The sequence below is a fragment of the Balaenoptera musculus genome, chromosome 12 (assembly GCF_009873245.2).
Source record: "Balaenoptera musculus isolate JJ_BM4_2016_0621 chromosome 12, mBalMus1.pri.v3, whole genome shotgun sequence".
NCBI lineage: Eukaryota > Metazoa > Chordata > Mammalia > Artiodactyla > Balaenopteridae > Balaenoptera > Balaenoptera musculus.
This window is the reverse complement of record NC_045796.1, coordinates 19,284,002-19,308,351: the sequence shown is the minus strand read 5'-3', so window position 1 is coordinate 19,308,351 and position 24,350 is coordinate 19,284,002. Positions and strand designations below refer to the sequence as shown.

Below are 24,350 nucleotides of genomic sequence, written 5' to 3'. Positions count from 1 at the left end.
ATAAAGGCCATATATGACAAACTCACAGCCAACATCGTTCTCAATGGTGATAAACTGAAACCATTTCCACTAAGATCAGGAACAAGACAAGGTTGCCCACTCTCACCCTCTCACCACTATTATTCAACATAGTTTTGGAAGTGTTAGCCACAGCTATCAGAGAAGAAAAAGAAATAAAAGGAATCCAAATCGGAAAAGAAGACATAAAGCTGTCACTGTTTGCAGAGGACATGATACTATACATAGAGAATCCTAAAGATGCTACCAGACAACTACTAGAGTTAATCAATGAATTTGGTAAAGTAGCAAGATACAAAATTAATGCACAGAAATCTCTTGCATTCCTATACACTAATGATGAAAAATCTGAAAGAGCAATTAAGGATACACTCCCATTTACCACTGCAACAAAAAGGATAAAATACCTAAGAATAATGCTACCTAAGGAGACAGAAGACCTGTATGCAGAAAACTATAAGACACTGATGAAAGAAATTAAAGGTGATACAAACAGATGGAGAGATATACCACGTTCTTGGATTGGAGGAATCAACATTGTGAAAATGACTATACTACCCAAAGCAATCTACGGATTCAATGCAATCCCTATCAAACTACCAATTGCATTTATCACAGAACTAGAACAAAAAATTTCACAATTTGTATGGAAACACAAAAGACCGCGAATAGCCAAAGCAATCTTGAGAAAGAAAAATAGAGCTGGAGGAATCAGGCTCCCGGACTTCAGACTATACTACAAAGCTACAGTAATCAAGACAGTATGGTAGTGGCACAAAAACAGAAATATAGATCAATGGAACAGGATAGAAAGCCCAGATATAAACCCACACGCATATGGTCACCTTATCTTTGATAAAGGAGGCAAGAATATACAATGGATAAAAGACAGCCCCTTCAGTAAGTGGTGCTGGGAAAACTGGACAGCTACATGTAAAAGAATGATATTAGAACACTTCCTAACACCATACACAAAAATAAACTCAAAATGGATTAAAGACCTAAATGTAAAGCCAGTCACTATAAAACTCTTAGTGGAAAGCCTAGGCAGAACACTGTATCACAGCAAGATCCTTTTTGACCCGCCTCCTATCGAAATGGAAATAAAAACAAAAAGAAACAAATGGGACCTAATGAAACTTAAAAGCTTTTGCACAGGAAAGGAAACCATAAACAAGACAAGAAGACAACCCTCAGAATGGAAGAAAATATTTGCCAATGAAGCAAATGACAAAGGATTAATCTCAAAAATATATAAACAGCTCATGCAGCTCAATATCCAAAAAACAAACAACCCAATCCAAAAATGGGCAGAAGACCTAAATAGACATTTCTCCAAAGAAGATGTACAGATTGCCAACAAACACATGAAAGGATGCTCAACATCACTAATCATTAGAGAAATGCAAATCAAAACTACAATGATGTATCACCTCACACCAGTCAGAATGGCCATCATCAAAAAATCTACCAGTAATAAATGCTGGAGAGGGTGTGGAGAAAAGGGAACCCTCTTGCACTGTAGGTGGGAATGTAAATTGATACAGCCACTATGGAGAACAGTATGGAGGTTCCTTTAACAACTAAAAATAGAACTACCATATGACCCAGGAATCTCACTACTGGGCATATACCATAATTCAAAAAAGAGTCATGTACCTCAGTGTTCATTGCAGCACTGTTTACAATAGTCAGGACATGGAAGCAACCTAAGTGTCCATCGACAGATGAATGGATAAAGAAGATGTGGCACATATATACAATGGAATATTACTCAGCCATAAGAAGAAACGAAATTGAGTTATTTGTAGTGAGGTGGATGGAGTTGGAGTCTGTCATACGGAGTGAAGTAAGTCAGAAAGAGAAAAACAAATACAGTATGCTAACACATATATATGGAATCTAAGGGGGAAAAAAAATGTCATGAAGAACCTAGTGGCAAGACAGGAATAAAGACACAGACCTACTAGAGAATGGACCTGAGGATATGGGGAGGGGGAAGGGTAAGATGTGACAAAGTGAGAGAGTGGCATGGACATATATACACTAGCAAACGTAAAATAGATAGCTAGTGGGAAGCAACCACATAGCACAGGGAGATCAGCTCAGTGCTTTGTGACCACCTAGAGGGATGGGATAAGGAGGGTGGGAGGGAGGGAGATGCAATAGGGAAGAGATATGGGAATATATGTATACGTATAACTGATTCACTTTGTTATAAAGCAGAAATTAACACACCATTGTAAAGCAATTATACTCCAATAAAGATGTTAAAAAAAAAAAGAAAAGAAAAATAAAATACTTATGAACTAACTTAATCAAGGAGGTGAAAGACTTGTAAAGTGAAAACTACAAAACATTGCTGAAAGAAATTAAAGACATAAATGGAAACACATCCCATGTTCATGGATTGGAAGACCATTTTAATGTCATTACTACCCAAAGCAGTCTACAGATTCAATGCAATCTTTATCAAAATCTCAATGAATTTTTTACAGAAATAGAAAAACACATCCTAAAACTTATAGGGAATGGGTGACCCTCTGAAGATTTCAGGAGTTCTCTCTCTATGAAGCTCTCTTTTCTAGTCCTCTGTCCTTCAAACTCTAGCTGCCTTGGTCTCCCCTAGACTTTCTTTCATCTCCAGCTCCTCTATCTAAGGAATATGCTGAGATATGCCTAGGTTAACTCTCCCTGCACTGCAGCCGGAAAACTCTCTCATGGCCATAAGCTGAAGCAATTATAGGGCTCACCTCATTTGTTTCCTGTATGTTGGTAATTACTATCCTTCATCATTTTATGACTGTGTCTTGAAAGCCAGTTTCATGTGTTTTGCTCAGGTTTTTAGCTGTCTTAGTTGGGAGGATCAATCCAGTCCTTGTTACTCCAACTGAAGTGGACATGGTATGTCTCAGGTTATTAAGTTCTACATTTTATTTCTAACTATTAAGATGAGAATATTTAAAGCAGTATTTATAGATATATATCCACAAATAATATATTGCAAGTATGGATAGAATTCTTTCCTTAAAAATAAAATTCCAAATTAGATATAATTGCCAGTACATATTATATTTTTTTAATTGGTTTTTGATGTAGTAGAGACATCATGATACAAAAGTTTTAATTAAAAGAATGCAACTTCCAGATCTTACGAAGATTACCTTAAATAAAATTTTCATAATCATTATATTGTGCTCACTTTTGAGTTGTATTTCAAGTTCAGTATTCCTCAAACTTCCTATGTTAAACCAGTGGTCTGTTAAGAGTAAATGTTAAATAATATGTATCTAAAAATAAAATGTCTGTCTTAGTATAATGAGCAAAGTCAGCAATAACTACAAAACAAGGTTCAAGCTCCTCAACAAGACCCTAAGTGGGAACTGCCTGCCTATCTTATGTTTCTCTCCAGCCTAATTTCCCCTCACTTTATACTACATGCTCACCCAGTACTTGAAGAGCTCATAATTCTCTGCACCCACTCTGCTGTTTCTTACCTCTGACTGTCTTGTATGCTGTTCTTTCATAGTGATGTTCTTTCTCCTTTTTCAATATGGAAAATTTGTAGTTATCCTTCAAGACTGCTCAGATGCTATCTATTGCAGGAAGTTTCTCCTAATTGCCTCATATTGGGCACAATTCCCCCTCTACCACCTGTGAATACTTCCATCCCTGCACATACCACATTATATTGAAATTTTCTGTTTATCTGTTTGCATTCCAAAATAAACTCGAGTATAGATATATATTTACATATCTGTAACCCCATCATCTAGCACAATGCTTGTCACAGAGCAGGTGTTCAATAAATGTGAGTTAAAAATAAGTGAACTGTTTGTTGAGTGAGATTCCTTTCTCATTCTGAAACAGTGTTTTCCTAAAATGTTTTAGTCTCCAGTCATATTGGTTGATTTGACCCTAATTTTTAAAATTCTGCATTCCTGATTTCCCTTCTACCCAAATTGTAATGAGTTGTTCCCTAATGTCAGGTCTACTCTTTCTCTTCTCTTTCAGTTTGGAAGTTTTGTATTTTATTTATTGGAATATCTTTGCAATGGACTGAATGTCTGCATTCCCCAAAATTCATATGTTGAAACCCTTATCTCAATGTGATGGTATTTGGAGGTGGGGCTTTGGAGAGTAATGAGTAATGTGAATTACTCACTTTTGGGAAGTAATGTGAAGCCCTCATAAATGGGATTAGTGCCCTTATAAGAAGAGGCCAGAGAGCTACCTATCTCTCTTTCCTCCATGTGAGGGCACAATGAGAAGTCAGCCACCTGTAAAACACAAGAAAGCTCTCATCAGAACCTGACCAAACTGGCAAACTGATGTCAGACTTCTAGGCTCCAGAACTGTGAAAAATAAACTTCTACTGTTTATAAACCACCCATTCTATGGTATGATGTTATAGCAGCCCAAACTGACTAAGACAATTCTTAATTTTTTTAAATACACTAATCTTTAAATATTTTCCTACAAAGTCTACAGTTAGTATTATTCCTAAAGAAAAAAACAGGCATGCTAGTGTCTATCAGAATTCCCTCTCTTTCCCATATCATTTATTTTGTATACCTTCAAAAGCACAAAGTTATTGTTATTATTTGTTTACAGGAAATACTTTTTAGAATTTTACCAAAATGTTATATTGACTCATTTGTTTACCACTGCAACTTGTATTCCACACTTTCAGTCTGGGTTCATTTCTATTTTCCTGAGATAAATCCTTCATTAATTTTCTTTTTTTTTTTTTTGGCGGGGGGCAAGAGTCTGTTATGGTAAACTCACATTTTCAAAATGTTTTTATTTAATTTAAAATAACTGTTTCTACCTCACTTTTGAATAAGAGTTTAATTGGGTCTTAATTCCAAGACTGACATTTACCTCAGCTCTGAAGACATCACTTCACTGCTTTATAGTGTCTACTATTTGCTGTCAATTTGACTGGTTTTTATTTTTAGGTAACTTGTCAGTTCTTTAGATTTTAATCTTCAACATTGGTCTGTAATTTCAGTTGATCTATCTAGATGCAGAATTCTACTCCCTGACCTCCCATCTGTGCTTTGTTATTGGTTGATGTGCTTTTTCCAATCTGAAGACATGTCTCTCGTCAATTCTGAACATTTTTCAGCAGTTGGATCATCAAATATTTCTCCTAAACACCCCCCCACCACCACCATTTTAACCATTTCATCCTTCTGAGACTTCTATTAGGCATACATTAGTGTTTTTCAATCTATCTACTTGGGTATTTCACATTTTCTAACTCTTTATCTATGAGAACACTTGATTTCTAAAATTCTACCTTCTAAATCATTAGTCCTCTTCAACTTTATTCAGTCTACTCTTTCAGCATTTGAAGTTTCCATTACTAAAATTTCCAATGTCTCTTTTTTATATTGGTCTTATTTTTTTGTTCTCTTGTTTGACATCTTCCTGTTCTCATTGCAAAGAAGAAATTTTATTCCTTTATCTTTTTGATAATTCTAAATATACTCATTTTAAACACCTTTTAAGTTTGCTACATTATTTTTCTTTCCTTGGGTGTGATTTCTTTCTTTTGCTATATTTACCGACTGTCCTTTTAGTTGTAAGTTTCTTTTTTTGCTTTGCAATGTTAGTTCTTTAGTTCATATTTTAGTTCATATTTTAAACTCATGCATGCTGTTTTCTGCCATGAGGTTTGGATGGCTTTTAGGATGATTCCCTCCCTACCCATTCTGACATCCAGTAGGGATGCTGTAGTGAAAAGGACAGGATAGTTGTTACATTATTGAAATACTACCTATCAGTTGGCAAGTAGCTGCTTTTCTGAACTCCCTGAAGAATATTTCTCTCCCATTGAACGCTGATTCCTTTTTGAGAACCCCAGGACCTATTATTCACAATTCAGTTACTAAATGGTTAAAAACCAGCTCAGGCCTCTAGCACTCTGTTCCAATACAAGAGCAAAGTCCTTTCTGATTGGTGGGTGCATTTTTATATCACCCCTGCTTCCACTCAAGTCTTAACATGGGGAGGTTGGAGGCTTTTCTCCCACGCAGGAAGTGCTATCCCTGATACCACATCCATGGTGGTAGAGGGCCACCCCCATCCCCACTTTTTCCCATTTGCCCAGACTATTTCCTCATGGAATCATAGGAAAGTGGCATATTGCCTCTGACACCATAAGCTATAAGGGGAGTTATTCCAGCCTTAGTTCAATGCTAGGAGTTCATGAATACTCTAGACACTTGCTCATTCACAAAGCCTATTTCTGGTCTCCTGACATTTGCAGGGTGAATTCAGCTTCTTTTCCAAAATAGACTTTTAAGCTTGCTCAATTCCAATTCCCAGTACCTGCTTGTGGGTTACACTATTCCAGACCCCAATCCACCACTACAGGTTTAGTCCATTGACTTTTTTTAACTGAGATATAATTGACATATTATATTAGTTTCAGATATATAACATTATGATTTGATATTTGTATATGTTTTGAACGATCACCACAATAAGTCTAGTTAACATGTCACCGTATGTAGTTGCACATTTTTTTCTTTGTGATGTGAATTTTAACAACTTTCAAAGATACAACAGTGTATTATTAACTACAGTCACTATGCTGTATTTTACATCCTCGTGACATTTATTTTTTAACTGGAAGTTTGTACCTTTTGACCATTGTCGCCCATTTTGCCCACCCCTCGCCTCCTGCTTTTGGTGACCACCCACTTACATTTTTCAGTGGCTTCCAATCATGATCAATTCATTTTAGTAATGAAAAGTATATATATATGTATAATTATTTTAACACCTGTGTATCTGTTGCTTACATTATGCATCATTTTCATGTCAGACTATTCTGTTTGACTTTGCCCACTGTTATAAGTTTGCTTCTTTTACGCTTCCTCTCTTTTCCCCAGGAGTACCTTTATATTTTATATTTCTACTCTGGAAATCAGCCCCTTGCCTGGCTTTCTGGCATTTTTCTTCCCTCTAAACCTCGGTTTCCTCTGGAATATAATTTGGCATTTGGAATATACATATTTTATATTTTAAACATTCCTCACTGATTTTATTAAAATTTTTGAAATAACTTTCCACAAATATGTTTTGTTTATAAGTTGCTAGCCTCTCCTAAATGGGTCAGTGACACTTCACTTATCTCAATAGCATATTTAGACCTACTGTGTGGAAGAGAGCATTTAGCCATATAGCAGAGAATATACTTATCTTTGAAATCTTTTATACAACTTGTAATTTTAATGAAGTAAATCATTTACTAGTACTTGGGTATATTGCTATACAAATAGAGTAACTCTGTATACTCCTGATTTTTTCAGGGGCCGGTTTGATTTCTTTGCATGTTTGAATTTTCTAAATTTTCAGCATTTATTTCCCAATATTACCAGTTCCTAAATCTTCAAAAGTCCTGGGTTACCTTTGTGTTTAAAGATTATCTTGTTTTCAGAATTGATGAAACCAGGAATAATGTGATTTGAATATTTTAAAGCATCCTGACTATGCTAGAACAGTAGGTACATTATGGCAATGAAATTCAAAGGCATACTGTGCTGAGAGCTTCAAAAGCAACAGTTGTACATGATCATTTGAAGTTTACAGTATATTTGACATTGGACTGTATTTGACCATTGCTTGTACTGTGTGTGTAGCACAATATGGGAGCTACTGAGCTGGTATAAGATACCTCTAATGAGATTCTTTTTAAGTGATCTTCAATATAGATGGAAACAAATTTGACATGTTACAAGGAAAGTAGGCCAATTAGTAATAAGGCTTCACAGCTTAAGGGAGGGAGCCAGAATATACTTACACTTGACAGAATGAAGAGGAAAGCAAAACAGAGTCTCAACAGAGCCCTTATTTTTTAAGAAATTAAATCTTCCTTTTACAAAACAGCTTTTAAGATTTTTGAGCTTCCTGAATGAGGTAATTTTATCATGGTTTTGATGGATACAAAATCACTAATTTCTTTTTATCTGTAAGGTTGTACCAACACTCAATAAAACAGAGGTACTATAATACACTAATTTATGCCTTGATTTTTAAAATTAATACTATGAAAAATTGCGCTTTTTCCCTGAAAACTGTTCTAGTCTTCCTTCTCTTACATGCTACTTAGGACCACCCCTTTACAATGTATATATTATCAGACTTTCTTTTCCAGCATTATGGTGGATCACAATTTTTAAAAATAACAACAGTACCTAGAAACACCTACATAGAGAAATAAAAATGTTCAGGATCCAGAAATAAGGACGGAACTGAAAGTCAGAATGGCATGGCTCTGAGCTGAAGCTGCTGCATTGCCTTATCAGTTTATGAAAGTGGACTCTTTTGTTTTATCACATATAAAGCAAGATCTTGAGCCCAAATGAGTAAAGGGATTGCTCCCACCTTACATAAAGGCATGGCTTTCCACGAGTTTAATTTTCGGTAAAAAGGTGAATGAGAAAAATCCACCCAAGCACAGAGAGATTGATAAGAAAGCTAGCATTTCTCTGGCTGGTGTCTGGCTGAAAAAAAAAAAAAAAAGATTTTTTTTCCCTTGAGAAGTGGAAACCCTTGGACTGAGACTTACATTAGTTTGAGATCTGATTTTAAAGTACCTGTAAGTTTCTGGATGGCTTATTCATTTGAGGTCTGTGAAAGAAGAAAACTCAATACTGCATGCAAAGAACATTCTTTCAACACAGGATTGTCTTGGAGGAAGGGTATTGGAGGGAAAGAAAACCCTTATCCTAATAAGGATAAGCTCATAATAAACGTGTCCTAAAACACAAGAACATAGAAAAGATAGGCAGAAGTTACAACAAACAAGAGAATCAGGTGTCACAAATTTGATAATAGAAAAATGATCTTTATGTAATTTACCATGTATATGTTTATAATGATTAAAGATATAAAGGAGGAAATCCAAACCCTAAGAAAAGAATTACACTCTTTATGTTAGTCAGTGTTAGTAATCAATGCTAGCTACAGTAACAAAGTAGCAAATAGGAAGTACTCAATGCTAGCTTCAGTATCAAACAATCCCCAAACCTCAGTGACCTTACACAACAAAAGATACTTCTCATTCATACCAGAGTATGATCAGGAGTTTAGTGGTGCCTTTGCATGTGCTACATAAGGATTCTTGGCACCTTTCATCTTGTGGTATTACCATTTTCTAAAGTCTTCTCATAAGGACTGAGCCATACATCAAGCAGGAAGAGAGTAAGAAGTATCTCAGGAAATGTTTAAGGAGCATAAAGATGGGATATAACACATCTCCCCACATGCTATTTTCCAAAACACCATCACAAAATACCAGCCAACCTGCAAAGGAGTATGGGAAACATAGGAAATGGAAAACAGGACTGGTGAGCATCTGGCCAATCTCTACCTATATATAAAAATTTGAAACAGTTCTAATTAGAAATTATAGAAATATAAAGACATATATTCTTCTATTTCATGTAAATAGGTAGATGACAGAGAAATATATAGATTGCCCATGTTGTCCAGGCACTGTTCTAGTTGCTGGAGATAGAGGGAGTGAAGAAAAACCCAGTGTTCCTGCCGCTGGAGAACTTACAAACCCTATGTTTGGAAACATACAATAAGCACATAAATGATTAGTGAGAGAACTGTCAACTGCTATTAAAGATGAAAAGATGCAGAGAGGTGAGGGTTGCTATATTAGGTAGGGTGTTCAGGAAAGTCCCTCCCAAACTTGACCTTAGAAGATGAAATTTGCAGAGACCTTAACCTTCTTGTTGCTAAGTTCAATATTTATTTGTTAATAATTCATCTTGTTTGATCTGTTAGGAGCATTTGGATCTGTTGCTCTTTCTCTCATTTTTTAAAAAACAGCTTTACTTGGCTTCCAGGGCATCACCCTCTACTGTGTTTTTCCTACCTCACTGTTTCTTATTGCTGCTGTAAGAAAACACCACAAACTCAGTTATTTAAAACAGTGCAAGTGTATTACTTTGCAATTCTGGAGGTCAGAAGTCCAAAATGGGTCTCACTGAGCTAACAAGTGTCAGCAGGCCTGCATTCCTTTCTGGAGGTTCAAGGAGAGAATCCATTTCTTTGCCTTTTCCAACCTCTTGAAGCTGCCCACCTTCCTTGGCTTGTGGTCTCCTTTCTCTATCTTCAAAATCAGAAGTTTTGCATTTTTCTGTCTAGTCTTCAGGAGTCACATCTCCCTCAGACGTCTTCTGTCTCCTTCTTCCAGTTTTGAGGACCCTTATGATTCCACTGAAGCCACCCAGATAATCTGGGATAATCTCCCCATCTCAAGGTACTTAACTTAAAGATATCTACAAACTCTCTTTTACCATGGAAGGAAACATATCCACCGGTTCTGGGGATAAGGATATGGACATATGGACATATTTGGGGGACCATTATTCTGTCTACCACACTCACTGACTGCTTTTCTCAGTATTTTGGGTTTTTTCTTCTCTTTTAATATGGAGTACTAGGGCAGATATGTAGCTGTACTGATTAATAGAATATTGAAATGTTTTTATATTGATTCGTGAGTAGCCTTAACAATAACCTCACCAATAACCCTGATCCCCAGACTTTTCTGATTCTTGCCCTGGGTCCCTGACCCACCCTGAGGACCTTACATCCCCGACCCTACTACTTAAAGTAAAGGATAAATGTCTGACGGAGCTGGTGGCTTTGAAGATCCTGATCCAGGATCATGGACAGCATCTATTTAGACCAGTCAATGCTCATTCCTTCCCAGTTGTTAGGCATTTTGAATAGCACCCCTGGGACTGCCTCTTCTTTATGTATGATCATTTTCTTGGTGATTTCACCGAATCTTAAGAGTTTAGATATCACTGAAATGCTAATGACTCTCAAATTTTCACTTTTAGTCTATTTCTTTCTTCCAAACTTCAGAATTGTATAACTACCTGTTTAACATCTCCATGAATGTATGATAAACATCTAAAACACAACTCATTCAAAAGTGAAATGTTGCTTTATTGCCTACCTCAGCTTTGTCCCATCCCATAATCTTCTGTCTTTTAGGCAATATCAACTCAATACCTACTTGTTCTGCCTTTAAAATATACACAAGGGACTATTTCTTGCCTCCTCTACTGTTACCAACCTGGTCCAAACCACCAACAGCTCTCACCTGTTGTTTCAATGCCTTCTAAGTTGTCGCTTTTGTCTTTTCTGAACATAGCAACAAAAGTGATTATAAAATTTCAGTTATGTCATGTTATACCCCTGCTCAAAACCCTCCTTTGGTTTCCTGTCTCACTCAGACTAAAGACCCATGTGCTTCCCTTTGTTTAGATCACCTTTATTATCTTTGCCCCTCCTGTTACCTCTCTGAAATCATCTCTTTTTAACCCCCTCTTCAGCCTCACTGATCTCATTATTATTCTTCAAATAAGCTAGGATGCTCTTTGCATCTGGAATACTATTCCTTGTTTGTGGAACATTCTTCCCACAGGTATCCACATTGCTTGATCCTTTATTTTCTTTCACTATTTACTTAAATATAACCCTATTATAGACACTTTCCATAACTACTGTATTAAAAATTGTGCAACTTAACTCTTCAAGTCCCCTTTCCTCTTTTATATTTCCCTTTAGTATTTTTCACTTTATAATATACTATTTATTTTACTCAATTTATGCTGTTTATTTTGTGTCTCCACTGCTAGATTATGAACTCAATAAGGGTAGAGATTTTAGTCTGGTTTGTTCACTGCTTATCCCGGGGTCTAGAGCAGGCTTCCAGCCTCACAAGTAGCTAAAAACTTGAATAATTAAGACGATGACTTTTTTAGATTTTACAATTCATAAAAATGTAGAAAAAGCAAAAGAAGTTTAGAGATAGGAGAACACCAATATACTCACAGTGAGAGTATAAAATAAGTCCAGCTTTTCTGCAGAAAATTACTCAAAATATATCACAAACTTTAAACCTGCATATATTTTGATTCAGTAAGTCTCCTTATTAAAATCTATCCTAAGAAATAATCACGTATGCAAAGATTTGGCAACAGGGATAGCCATCACAGTCTTGTCTATAATTGTGAAAAATTTTTTAAATCAAAACCCTCAAATTTCCAACTATAGAAACTTAGTTAAATGAAAGACAATATATCATACAATGGAAGATTATGCAATCATTCAATTAGTATTTAAACATTTATTGGCATGGGAACTGTCAACAATATACTGATAAGTGGAAAAAAGCAATCTGTAAAAGAGAATATGATGAATGATGTCATTTTTGAGGAAAGATGTATATCCTTGTACAGTGACCTGAGAGGATGGATAATTTTTAACAATGTGGTTTCTAGAATGAGGTGAGTATGCCTTTCTTATTTATCTGATTTGTATTTTTTAATTTTCTTCTAAAATGATGATCATATAGCACTTTTATATTTGGGAAAATCCAAATTATATTTTCACTGATCTTCAAAAAGCAATCACTATTATACATGTAAAGGATTTTCGTTGGGTATGGTTTGTATATAAATATTCCCCTTCGTGGCATCTTCTGTGTTTATGATGAATGTCCTGCCTTAATAAGTAGGGGCTAATGCTCAAAATTTGCTTACAGAATAATCTCTGGGGTATTTCTGTCCTTAGAACCTTAACATGTGGAAGCTGTCCATCCACTGTATTGAAAAATATGTTTAACATGGTTGCTAACCAGATAATTAAATTTACATCATGAAATTAATCCAGTAGTTTACCTCAGAGATTTGAATGAAAATCACCTCCCCCCCTCTGTCTCTAGTCAGTTCCCGTTTGGCAGTAATGTGCAACCCAGTGAACAGAAGAAGGGGAAATTTCCAATCTGGCCAGAATGGAGCGAGGCAGACATAAATGCTGAAAAGTGGGATGCAGGCAAAGGTGCAAAAGAAAAGGACAAAACAGGGAAAAGCCCTATACTTGTAAGTAGACTTGAATATGACTAGATTTCATTTTGGTTGTTGCTTGTTTAATGGAATAAGATTTGTTAACGTGTGCACATGCTCACTCCTCTCCACAGTCTCCATTCAAAAGAGAAATTTTGTCTTTGTCCACCTTGCCTCCCCCATCCTACCTTGTCTTTCCAAGCCTTAGTCCTGAGCTTTGGTGAATCACGTTTCAGTAAATGGGAGGAGAGAAATGACCAAAGAGTCATAATGGAAGAAAGGGAAAATTGCTAGAACAGGCTAGCAAGTGGATTTTGAACAGAATTGGGAGCCAGACATTTAGAGATGGTGGTTTCGAAAATGAGAGCCCCCCACGAAACTGTGTGATGTTATTTGGAGATTACAGGGAAGATAAATTTTTAAGAGATGTTACTATAAGAATTGAATCCTTCTTAATATCTGCCCCCCAAGGTATTTGGGTAAAAATCTAGGTTACTCTTCATTTATCTGTAGCTTTTAAACATGTTGCATCCCTGAGATTGGAGCTGAGAATGGGGTTCCTACATTTTCCAGTTATATTATTTTAGGTTCTTTTGCTTACTTAAAAATGTTTTTTTTCTAAAAACTTCTTTATAGAAGGTACCAGTCTGGGTTGCATTTTAAATATGACCCATTTATTTGGTGCAGTAATTCATTCAACAAAAGTACTTTTAAAACACAATACACGCAGAGGGAGGAGATATGGGGATACATGTATACATGTAGCTGATTCACTCTGTTATACAGCAGAAACTAACACACCATTGTAAAGTAATTATACTTCAATAAAGATATTAAAAAAGAAAACACAATACAATTTTCAGAACACAAACAAAACTGCCGTAATGGCTAGGTTGAACTCTAGTGTCTTTTTTTGCATAAAGCACTCTGAAATGGTACTTATTAGCATTTACATTTTGTTCACAAAATGCAGTCACCAACTGCATGATTCATATCAGTAATTTGTTTACAAAAGATACTCAATAATGATAACTAATTGCTGACACTGTTAGTGTTTGAACAATTTCAAATAACAATATGTGAGGGAATGCATTCTTTGTACCATGCCTAAGGTGATTATGGAACTTTTAGATGCAAAGGACTTTTGAACTCTCTGGGTTCAAATGAAAATGGTCATATTCTACATATTTTATAGAAATTCAGATCTTATGGGGATTGTCTGTGAATTTTCATCAGCAAGATAGATTGTGCAAATCCTCAGTTGAGCAGCTGAGCTCTGGAAAAGATCCAGAGATGAGTCACTCCAAATTGTGAAGGATCAACGGGGAAGGGAAGAGGAGAAGTACCTGAAAACTTTGAAATAAGAAATAGCATATAAAACAACATTTTAAGGACCTTAGAATGCAAACATATCTTTATTAGATGACTATGAACAGTTCTTACAGATCTCTGGAAGGTCAGGTACCAAATTCTTGAACTTAATGTTCAAGAAACAAGGGCAAGTCTGTTGGAAGAACATTTATTGGAGAAAAACCATTGAGACTGGAGCAGTAATAAGTGTGCTGGTCAAATGGACAGTTGATTTCCATTTCATTTGGGGTCAACATATAGGACTATTGCTGGCTGCTGTATAAAACTGCATGATTTGGAAAGCGCTAGCCCTACTCCTGCTCTGAACAGGGGCTATTCCAATGGGGGTGACATTTCAGAACCTTAACTAACACCCCATTCTGCCACCGCAGCTTTCACAAGGTAGGAGAGCACAGCTCACGTCCTAGTTATTATGACAGTGCAGAGTGGTGCCATCTGAGATAGAACCTTGCTTTCCACCCCCAGTTCTGCTCCACAACCTCAGCATTCATGGCTCAGGAAGCAATAGTTTCCCCGCTGGAGTGAGTCGTGGACACTCCAAGCACTGTGGTTGCATTTCTGTGATATGGTGGCATATTAGCTCTGAGCCATGATTTGCAGCATCCATATTTTACCAGGATAAATTGCCTTAAGCATGTAACCATGGCAGTTATCCTTGGAATTTTACAAAGGCCACTTCTTTAGATGTGAGACTAGTGATCAGGAAATCAGCCTCAGATGCCTGACCCTTCCCTATAAGTCCAGCGTTATGTCTCACTTCCTCAGCAAGAAAAGGATATGATGGGTGAACCAAATTAAGAGGTATACGATAAAGTACTATAAGATGGATGTAAGAAATATACCTAAAGCAAAATGACACGGAAGGATTACCATTAACAATATGAGGGGCTCAAATCCTGGAGAAAAGGGAATCACAATGGGATGAGCCCCACTATTTTTTTTTCCTCAAAGACATTAATTCAAGGCATGGAAATTAGAAAGCAAGCACAGAGTATTGGCCTGGGGCTCATGTCAGTTTTTCTGGGCTGAAGGGAAGGAGGATATTGTCTGGGACTGCCAAAGCAGCCAGAACTTGAACCCAAATCTCAGAGGTAACTACAGAGAAGTGATCTGTAAATTTTGCATACAGTTTTATTTTGAGACATTTGTCTACCTCCTAAGCTGTGAGTGTGAAGTTTTGCTGCTGAGCAAATGAGTAAAAAGCAGCAGCCTGGAAGCTTAATAATTGAGAAAAGATTTCAAGATGATGGGTAGAGAATGGAATTCAAGGTACACCAAGTGAAGGGACCTTGATAAACACTCCAGACTTTTAGTTAGTGCCCCAACATGGCTACAGAATTCCACATTGAGTAAGAACAAACCAAAATCACACCAGTCCTGCCAAATCCTAAGACCCAGTGTTGACTAGGTCAAGTTCATCTTGTGCTCTGCCTGTCAGAAGGGAATAAAATCCTCCTCTCTGGACAAAGACATCATCATTTAGAACATGTATAAATTTTTATATCCAGCATATATCATACAATCAAAATTTACCAGACATGAAGAGAAATGGAACCAAGTGACTAAAAATCAAGAGGAAAAATCAGATAATAGAAACAGATCCAAAGGAGACTTTTTTGGAATTGTCAGATAGGGGACTTTAAAATTACTAAATTAATATTTGCAGGGAAAAAAGCAATGTGAGAGAAACCCAGAAGTCTAGTACAGCTCCTGAAAAGACATCAGTTTGTCTTTTAAGGACTCATTCTTCTATCATTTTGACTAGATGTTAGGGTTGCCTTTATCTTCATTTGAATTATTCCAGTATCTTAAATTTGACAATAAACCACATGCTCCAGATACACATAGACACTTATTATGTTTAACGCTCAGACAATGCCCTAAAATATAACCTATTTCTCAAGCCACACCAGCATTAGGGTAAACATATAATTATGATGAAAATCACAGAACAGTATATTTTCCCCTGTGCCTATTAACTGAGGTGAAATTTAATTACATTTCTTTTTCCCATACAGATAGTTTATGTTCCTTTAGCATTTTGTTTGTAATCCTAGAAATTGTCCTGTTATTTCTTGTAAAGATCCCCCCGTCCCCTACCATTTTATGAGCTATGAGAATTTTTACATAGCAGCTACCTGAAGTCTCTCTGACTTGCTAGACTGCTTGCATATGGATATCATTCTTTCTCCAGAACTCACTAATTGACTCATAGTTGGGGCTCAAAAATTAAAGAATTAATTGCATTCTTGAGCATTTATCCCAGAGTAATGGAAATTCACATTCACACAAAAACCAGTAACCTATACACAAATGTTCATAGCAGCTTTATTAGTAATAGCTTCAAACTGGAAACAGCCCAGATGACCTTTGATGGGCAGGTGGTAAACAAACAAATATCCATAGCATGAAATATTACTCAGCAATAAACAACAAACTACTGATACATGCAACAACTTGAATGGATTGAATCTCCAGGGAATTAGGCAGAGAGAGAAATAAAGCCAATCCAAAGGGTTATAGACTATATGGTAGGTTCCATTCATAACATGACTGAAATGACAAAATTATAAACGTCAAGACTAGCGATTGCCAAGTGATGGGGATTAAGCACAGACTGGGGAGTTGGAAGGTGGGTGTGGCTATAAAAGGGCATAAGAAGGATCCTTGTGCTGATGGAAATGTTCTGTATATCTTGGCTGTGTCATTGTCAATATCCTGGTTGTGTTCTATAGTTTTGCAAGATGGTATGGCTGAAGAAATTGGGTAGAGAACGTAGGAACTCTCTGTATTATTTCATGCAATGGCTTATGAATCATGATTATCTCAAAATAACAAGTTTAATTAAAACAATTAATAAATGAAAGTCAGATCAAAGGTACAAATTTCATTTACATATCATCTTTTTTATGATTCTAACTGAAAAGTAAGTAAATACTTTTCAATTTTCTCTACTCAGATTAAAAAAATATATATTTTCAGTGGAAAATGTGGCCATATCTAGCCCATCCAAAATTGTTTCCCCACCATACCTAATTCACATTCCCAAGCCACTCATGCTTGTTTGGACTGCTTCCTCTGCAATCAAAATGCTACTCAGTAATCAAGGTTTCATTAATTAAATACAGTATTGTTAACTTCAGTATTCTCCAAGTACTGTAAGAACTAGCTCTGAGAACAAACACACTAGATTACACATTTAGATTATCTAAACACATTTAGATTACTCTAAAAATGCTTATTTATTGATCAGATCAATGCACGTATTCATTTTTATTAGGATAGAATTGTTTTTGTTTTAATAAAACTATATGGAGAAAATACTTAATACGTTTTTTATATAGCATTTTTTTGAAGACCCTGAAGGAAAGATTGAACTACCACCATCATTGAAAATTTATTCCTGGAAACGTCCACAGGATTTTTTAATTAATCAGGTAAGAGATATTTTTACTATTAAAATACGTATTAACTATGAGATATAATATCCCCGTTATGAAAATTTGCATTTTAAAAGCTTTTTAGGGTAATTTTTTCTTGGTATTTAGTAAGAAAAAGTAATTACTTTTTGGCCTTTAAACTAGAAATAAATATTTATCGATATAGTTTGTACTGGTTTCCAAGAGAATAATGAAATTTTGTTTAGGGCCTCAAGTTTCCTTCTTCTCTTCATGATGTCAAATTTTAACCTAAAATGTTGCAAAAAGTTATTCCTTAATTTCTGACAGACTTTCTCCTTTCTGCTTCTTACATGGTGTAAAGGTCTGTTTACGCTAGTGTTAATAAGCATTTATTTTCCAGCCCAAGAGATCTGCACTTGGATCTCTCTATTCCAGGAATTTTTGAATCATTTTCCAAGTGCCACTTTCATTTCTGAACCCCATGTGAATCACACTGACATGGACATCACCCAAGAAAACTTCATTTTAAATAGCACTTATGTACATTAAACTTTAGACCTACTGGTCTATCTTCCTAATTAATAGCTATGTTAGTTTGAATATATTTGGTATTTCCAAGGGTTTAATTATCACTAATGCCTTTTTTCCCTTCTTGAATCTCCCATTTTCATTTAATGCATAGAAAGCCAGTAGACTAAATTAGTTATTTAATGCTAGTCAAAAGGTTATAATGAAGCTGATTCTTCTGTAATCATGGAATTCACTGCATCTCTGTTTCTATGCCTAGTGATTTTATTCCTAAGAGTTTTAGCTTTTAGAAGCACTGTTAATAATGCAGAAAATACAATTTATCTGTCATGCTTTTCAATTATTGTTATTAGTTAAGAAAGTCAGAAATCCTAAATCCTAAATATTTATTAAAATGAGAAAATAAAAAGGTACATCTTTGTCCATCAGAGTATTTATTCAATGCTTATCTGTAAGACATTTTAAATAAAATAAATCAAATTTACAAAAACCATACCTTTAAATTACTTATAATGTTAGGTAACATCGAAATGAAGAATGCAAATTCTGTGATGTTAATATAATGCACTTAATATTTATATATTATTAATAACACTCAGGTTCTACTCAGTATAAGTGCAGAGTTTATATTCCATGCAAATGAAGGATATGAATTCCATGAAATGAGTGTTGTAAGTTTGAATAAGTAGGAAAGTTTTACACCTTTTTCTCTTTTAGCATACCTTAGTTCTGGAAGATACACTTATACTAAAAATAAACTGATTCATTGTTGTTAATGACACTTCCACCTGTATTTATCGAAATGCTGCCATCCATCTCCTTACCTCTCCTCTCCCTCTGCACTGACTCCTTCTCTTGATCCATCATGCTGAAGTGTGAACCAGAACAGCCCAAACTGAAAGTCTAGCTAAGCAGGAAAGTTTTAGAATAGTGCTTGTCAAGTTTTAATGTATGAGACCACAGTGATAAATACATTTTACATTGAGAATCATTAAATATGGACATACATAAAGTTTAGACAAAAATATTACAAAACAATAATGACCTTTCTATATGAAATTTACTCTATTTTATTATAGTCCATATATATAAAGATATATATATATATATATTCCTGAAACATCTTATAGATATATATATGTGTGTATATATATATGTATATAGTCCTGACCCATTAAATGATTTCATGAATCACTATATAATTGCAACCCACAATTTAAAGAGCACTAGAAACATACTCCAGGACACTAAGCAAAATATGAAATCAAAGGACATGATTTAAGTCAAAGAGAAGCTAACTTATTAAAAAACTTAAAAGCCTAAATTTAAGATATCAGAGTCAACATGGACCATTCCAACCAAGGGGGTTAACACGCCCTAATAGCAGAGTGAATAATCAGATTTGTTTATTTCTGAGAACCAGATATTGGTGGCCCAGGTCCTTCAATGTTGATTATATTAAGCAGATGTAAGATGTCTAAAACTTTGTCTTGCCCCAGGTATAGGTGTAGGGGATAAAGATGCTAAAATACCATTGCAGAGACCTCTGTCTTAATATTTGTTGTCTTTTTAGAAACTGTCAGTTCCTCCTTTCCATTTGTCAGCAGGTGACTATTAAGTCTAACCCGTCAAACCTTAGATATCTAATACATATTTAATCTATAGTCAATTTTAATGCATTTTGTACATACTGAAAGATATAGGCATTTTAGAAGTGTTGCGTCACAATCAGACAAACCAGAATAATATATATATATATATATATATATATATATACAAACATAAAGTTATATATATGTAATTTTATAAATTATATAAATTATGTTTTTAAACTATGAACATAAGAGTCAATTCAGGCCTTCAAGGTAGTTTTAGGTAAATTTTTCTCAGACATGTAAAAATATTTTATTGAATTTTCAAGATGCTAGTTATACAGATGATTGAGAGTAATTGATGGCATTAGTTTCTATAAAAATCTATTTTGCTAATCAAAGCAACTTTCATTTTATTTTGATATGTTAAATATATAAGGTTGATATTAATTGTAACTAATTTTAAAAAGTGTTACAAGTCATATTTTGGTCTAAATATAAAAGCAAACTTAGATATATACCAATTAAATAATGACCACCAAATTAACTTTAAAAGACATAACAATATTTAAAGTTGAGCAAGATTTTAAAAAGCTGTCTCAGCTAATATTTTTTATCCAAGATGAAGACATTTTTCTAGCTACCAGATGTTAACTAAGCTTCAGGTTTAACTTGAGTGGTTAATTTAAATTTCATATCAGGTTTTAAACTCTCAGTTTGTGAGTTTATGCATGCTAAATTTATCTGCATATGTTATATCTTACAACATTTTATTATATGTTAAAATACTGTTTCTTTTTTTTGTTTTATTTTATTGTGGAACGTCCTCTGGGGACAGAACCAGGCCAGACTAGAAACATCCATCAATAAAATTAATGAAACAAAAAGAGTCTTGTAATTTCTGAGCTACAGAACTGGAAATATAACAAAGAACTGGTGGATTATTATGTTAAAATATATATATTTTAAAGTCAAGAATTTTCCTAGAAGTGCTACATCATCCTCAAACATTCTAAAATTACTATGGCTAAATTTGTATCTAAGAATAGCATATCAATGACTTACAGGCATTTCAGATACCCTTGGAAGATAGATTATGTCACCCTTGGTATCTTTGCCTCATTTTCACTAGCCAATTTATGCCCTTTATGATGGAGGGAAGATAAAGCCTTAATAAATATTTACCTGCCAATGTCATAAAATACTGTATTTTACAGGTATTACATTATTAAATTAATGTCACCTACAGCTCTAACAGGGTTATCTTACAGAATAATGTGCTTATTTTTTATTTCTTCTAATTCCTCTGGTTGTGAGAAATGAAATCGAGTTTGGCCTGTTTATAGCACATGAAACTGTTTCATTAAGCTACATTTCCTTTATTTTTCCTAAGGAGTAATATCTCTCTCTCTCTCTCTCTCTCTCTCTCTCTCTCTCTCTCTCTCTCCATATATATATATATATATATATATATATATATATATATATATATATTTCAGGCTCCAGTGGTTGTGAAAAACGAAATCCTGTTTGACTTGTTTTCAGCAAATGAGCATTTACTCTGCAGTGAGGTAAGTAGGGGAGTATCAACCTAAGAAAAGCCTCCCTGCAGAATGCCTTTGGGACCTGCCCTTAAACAATTCCCAGTCGGTCAATTTCAGTGCTGTCTTGCTCACCTTTAAGCTCTGGTATAACTGAATATTTCATAAGCCAGACACTCAAAGAGGAAGAGAAGCCTCTTTAATTGAGTAGAGAGAGAACAGGTGGGGGAGATGTTAATATTAGCACTTCTTATGCCCCTATTCTCCCACCCATGGACCAGGGTAGCCCAGTACACACCATCTAGGCATTTCTCCTCCGGATCCATGTGCCTAGCAATTGACATAAAGTTGTTGCCAGTCTGGCCCTACATCATGTCCAAGAGTAGGGTGTTTGGTGTTGTCTGACTTGCTAATGTGGAGAAATCAGGGGGTGCAGCTCAAATGCAAAACCTCATTGAAACAAACCAGATTTTCAGTGCAGCAGTCCTACAGCACGTGGGAACACACCTCCCCACTCTCCACCCGGGGTTCTATCCATCAGAAGCAGACCTGTTCCACTCCCCTAATGTAGTTACATCAGAAACGGGCTTTTTGATTATTTTCTCCTAAGGTCCAGTCAGAGGAGTGGGGCAGAGTCATTATCCATTTAAACACTTTGTCTTTCTGATCTTTAATATCTTGACCAATATTAAAATCAAAGTATTTTTTCTTCAGCCAGGTTGTACTGATTAGTATAAAATTATCTCTGAATTGTTTTATATTTTATAGTTTAGTCTAAAATATGCTTATTTTATGAATTCTAAACCTACATAGACTTTAGTATATCATTTTTCAAGGGAAGTGTAAAATATTTATGTATTGAAATATAGTTGATTTACAATGTTGTCTTAATTTCTGTAGTACAGCAAAGTGATTGAGTTATATATATATATATATATATATATATATATATATATATATTCTTTTTTATATTCTTTTCCATTATGGTTTATCACAGGATATTGAATATAGTTCCCTGTGCTATACAGTAGGATGTTGTTGTTTATCCATTCTGTATATAATAGTTTGCATCTGCTAAGCCCAAACTCCTACTCCATCCTTCCCGAATCCCCCTCCCCCTTGGCAACCACAAGTCTGTTCTCAATGTCTGTGAGTCTTTCTGTTTCTCAGGTAGGTTCGTTTATGTCATATTTTAGATTCCACAAAGGAAGTATAAAATAATTCTGTAGTAAAATCTCCAGGTATACAGGAGGATATCTGATTTGTCTTTTTCAACTTAACCAAACTTTAAGAAATTTTCTAGATAACCAAATCAAGGAAAACATAAATCTTATGATGTTAGTCTCAAGTATTTAATTTCCTTACAAACCAGGCAGTAAAACATACTCTGAAGTTCAACTCTCCACTGTGCCTTGCTGCCTGTTGAAAACCCTGCAGTTGGGAGTTTTACTTGGAGCACTTCTGCACCTGCAGATCAACACATGGATATGAGACTTAGAGTAGAGTTAAGTGTGTGTGTAATTTTAATTCTTTCCCACGTCTCGTTACTTGTCTAATTGGTTTTATAGACTTAAAGGGATCATTTCCTTCTCAAACTTCTCAACATTTACAGAAGAGTAGCTCAATCCTTTATATAATGTTAATTCCAAAATAAAATCATCATTGCTCTCAGAAACATTCAGTCTCCCTCTCTCCTCCCTCCTTTTCTGTCACACACATGCACACAACTAATATGGAGGTCAATGTCACATCACTGACAGTTTACTCTGGAAGACAGCTCTTAGCTAAGACTTTTTAGCTTGTATTGTGACTATATTTTTTGAAAACAAAAGCAAGATCTATGACCATTCTGTAGGTCAGAAATCAAAATGTGGGATATACTACATGTAGAATCTGACATTACCACTGGAAGTAGATTTTCAACTGTTCTCCCCACCCCCTTTCAAATTACAGTGCCAACAACTGAAAAATAACTAATGAACACTACTGGTTTTTATCTCTAGCTGATGAGATGGATTATCAGCGAAATCTACGCCATGTGGAAGATATTCAATGGGGGTGCTTTGAACAATTATTCTAAAGGGACTGCAGGGGAACCTCCTCTTCTGGTCTGGAAGCCCTGGGAACACATTTACTCTCTGTGCAAGGCTGTGAAGGGTCACATTCCCTTGTTCAATAGCTATGGAAAGTATGTTGTGAAACTTTACTGGATGGTAAGTTTGTGTTCACATGCATTAAAAATTTGTGTGTCTTTCATATTGAAATATAGTTTTCTTACATGCCGATAATGAAGCTAGTAGAAGATGAGGCAGTTTACGAAGGCTGTCAGCTGTCTGGATCTTTCTAATGTCTGGATCTTTTGTTTTATCTACTGTGAGAAATGAAGAACTGGTTTATTTTTTATTCCAAAACCTCAGCCAGTTGCCCCAGCATTACATACTGAATCTTCTACCTTTTACCACTGATTTTAAAAACCACTTTTATCATACACTAATTTCCAATTTGACTGTGTTTGGTTTTGGATTCTATTTTCTTTCACTAGCTTCCTTATCCTATTCAGATACCATATTGCTTTAATTATTATGAATTTATAGTTTGTTTTGTTTTTTTAGAATAAAATCCACCTAATACTCTTATTTCAATGTTTTCTTGGTATATATGTTTTTTGAGTAAACATTTTTTCTAGTATTTATCTTTGAACACATATTTATATTTATCTCTTATTCTATATATAAAAGGGTTAATCCTCATCATTGTTTTTTTTTTAATACAGTTTCCTCTCTCTTGAGTATTTTATTTTGATTCATCTTTCATTCAGATGGAGTATGCATTCCAAAGTTTTATTCACTTAGAATATACATGAGATTTCTTTGGGGTAACTTAATATTGAGCTCTATTTTCCTTTATGTATGATTGTTATGTGAATGATAATTTGGTTACATATGGAATACATGGATAATAACCTTTTTGTTTTAGAATGCCCGAGTATCTCCTGGGTTTAGTGTT

At 35.0% G+C, this 24,350-nt stretch overlaps 1 protein-coding gene across 1 annotated transcript in view; it reads left to right on the top strand.

The window, feature by feature from the left end:
• ADGB (androglobin) overlaps positions 1–24,350 on the top strand; it is a 160,537-nt gene that overhangs the window by 14,807 nt on the left and 121,380 nt on the right. Inside the window, exons 2-5 of the mRNA XM_036871938.1 lie at positions 12,791–12,947; positions 17,627–17,719; positions 21,303–21,374; positions 23,348–23,557. Of these exons, the coding sequence (XP_036727833.1) occupies positions 12,791–12,947; positions 17,627–17,719; positions 21,303–21,374; positions 23,348–23,557 (532 nt within the window). The remainder of the gene's footprint in view (positions 1–12,790; positions 12,948–17,626; positions 17,720–21,302; positions 21,375–23,347; positions 23,558–24,350) is intronic.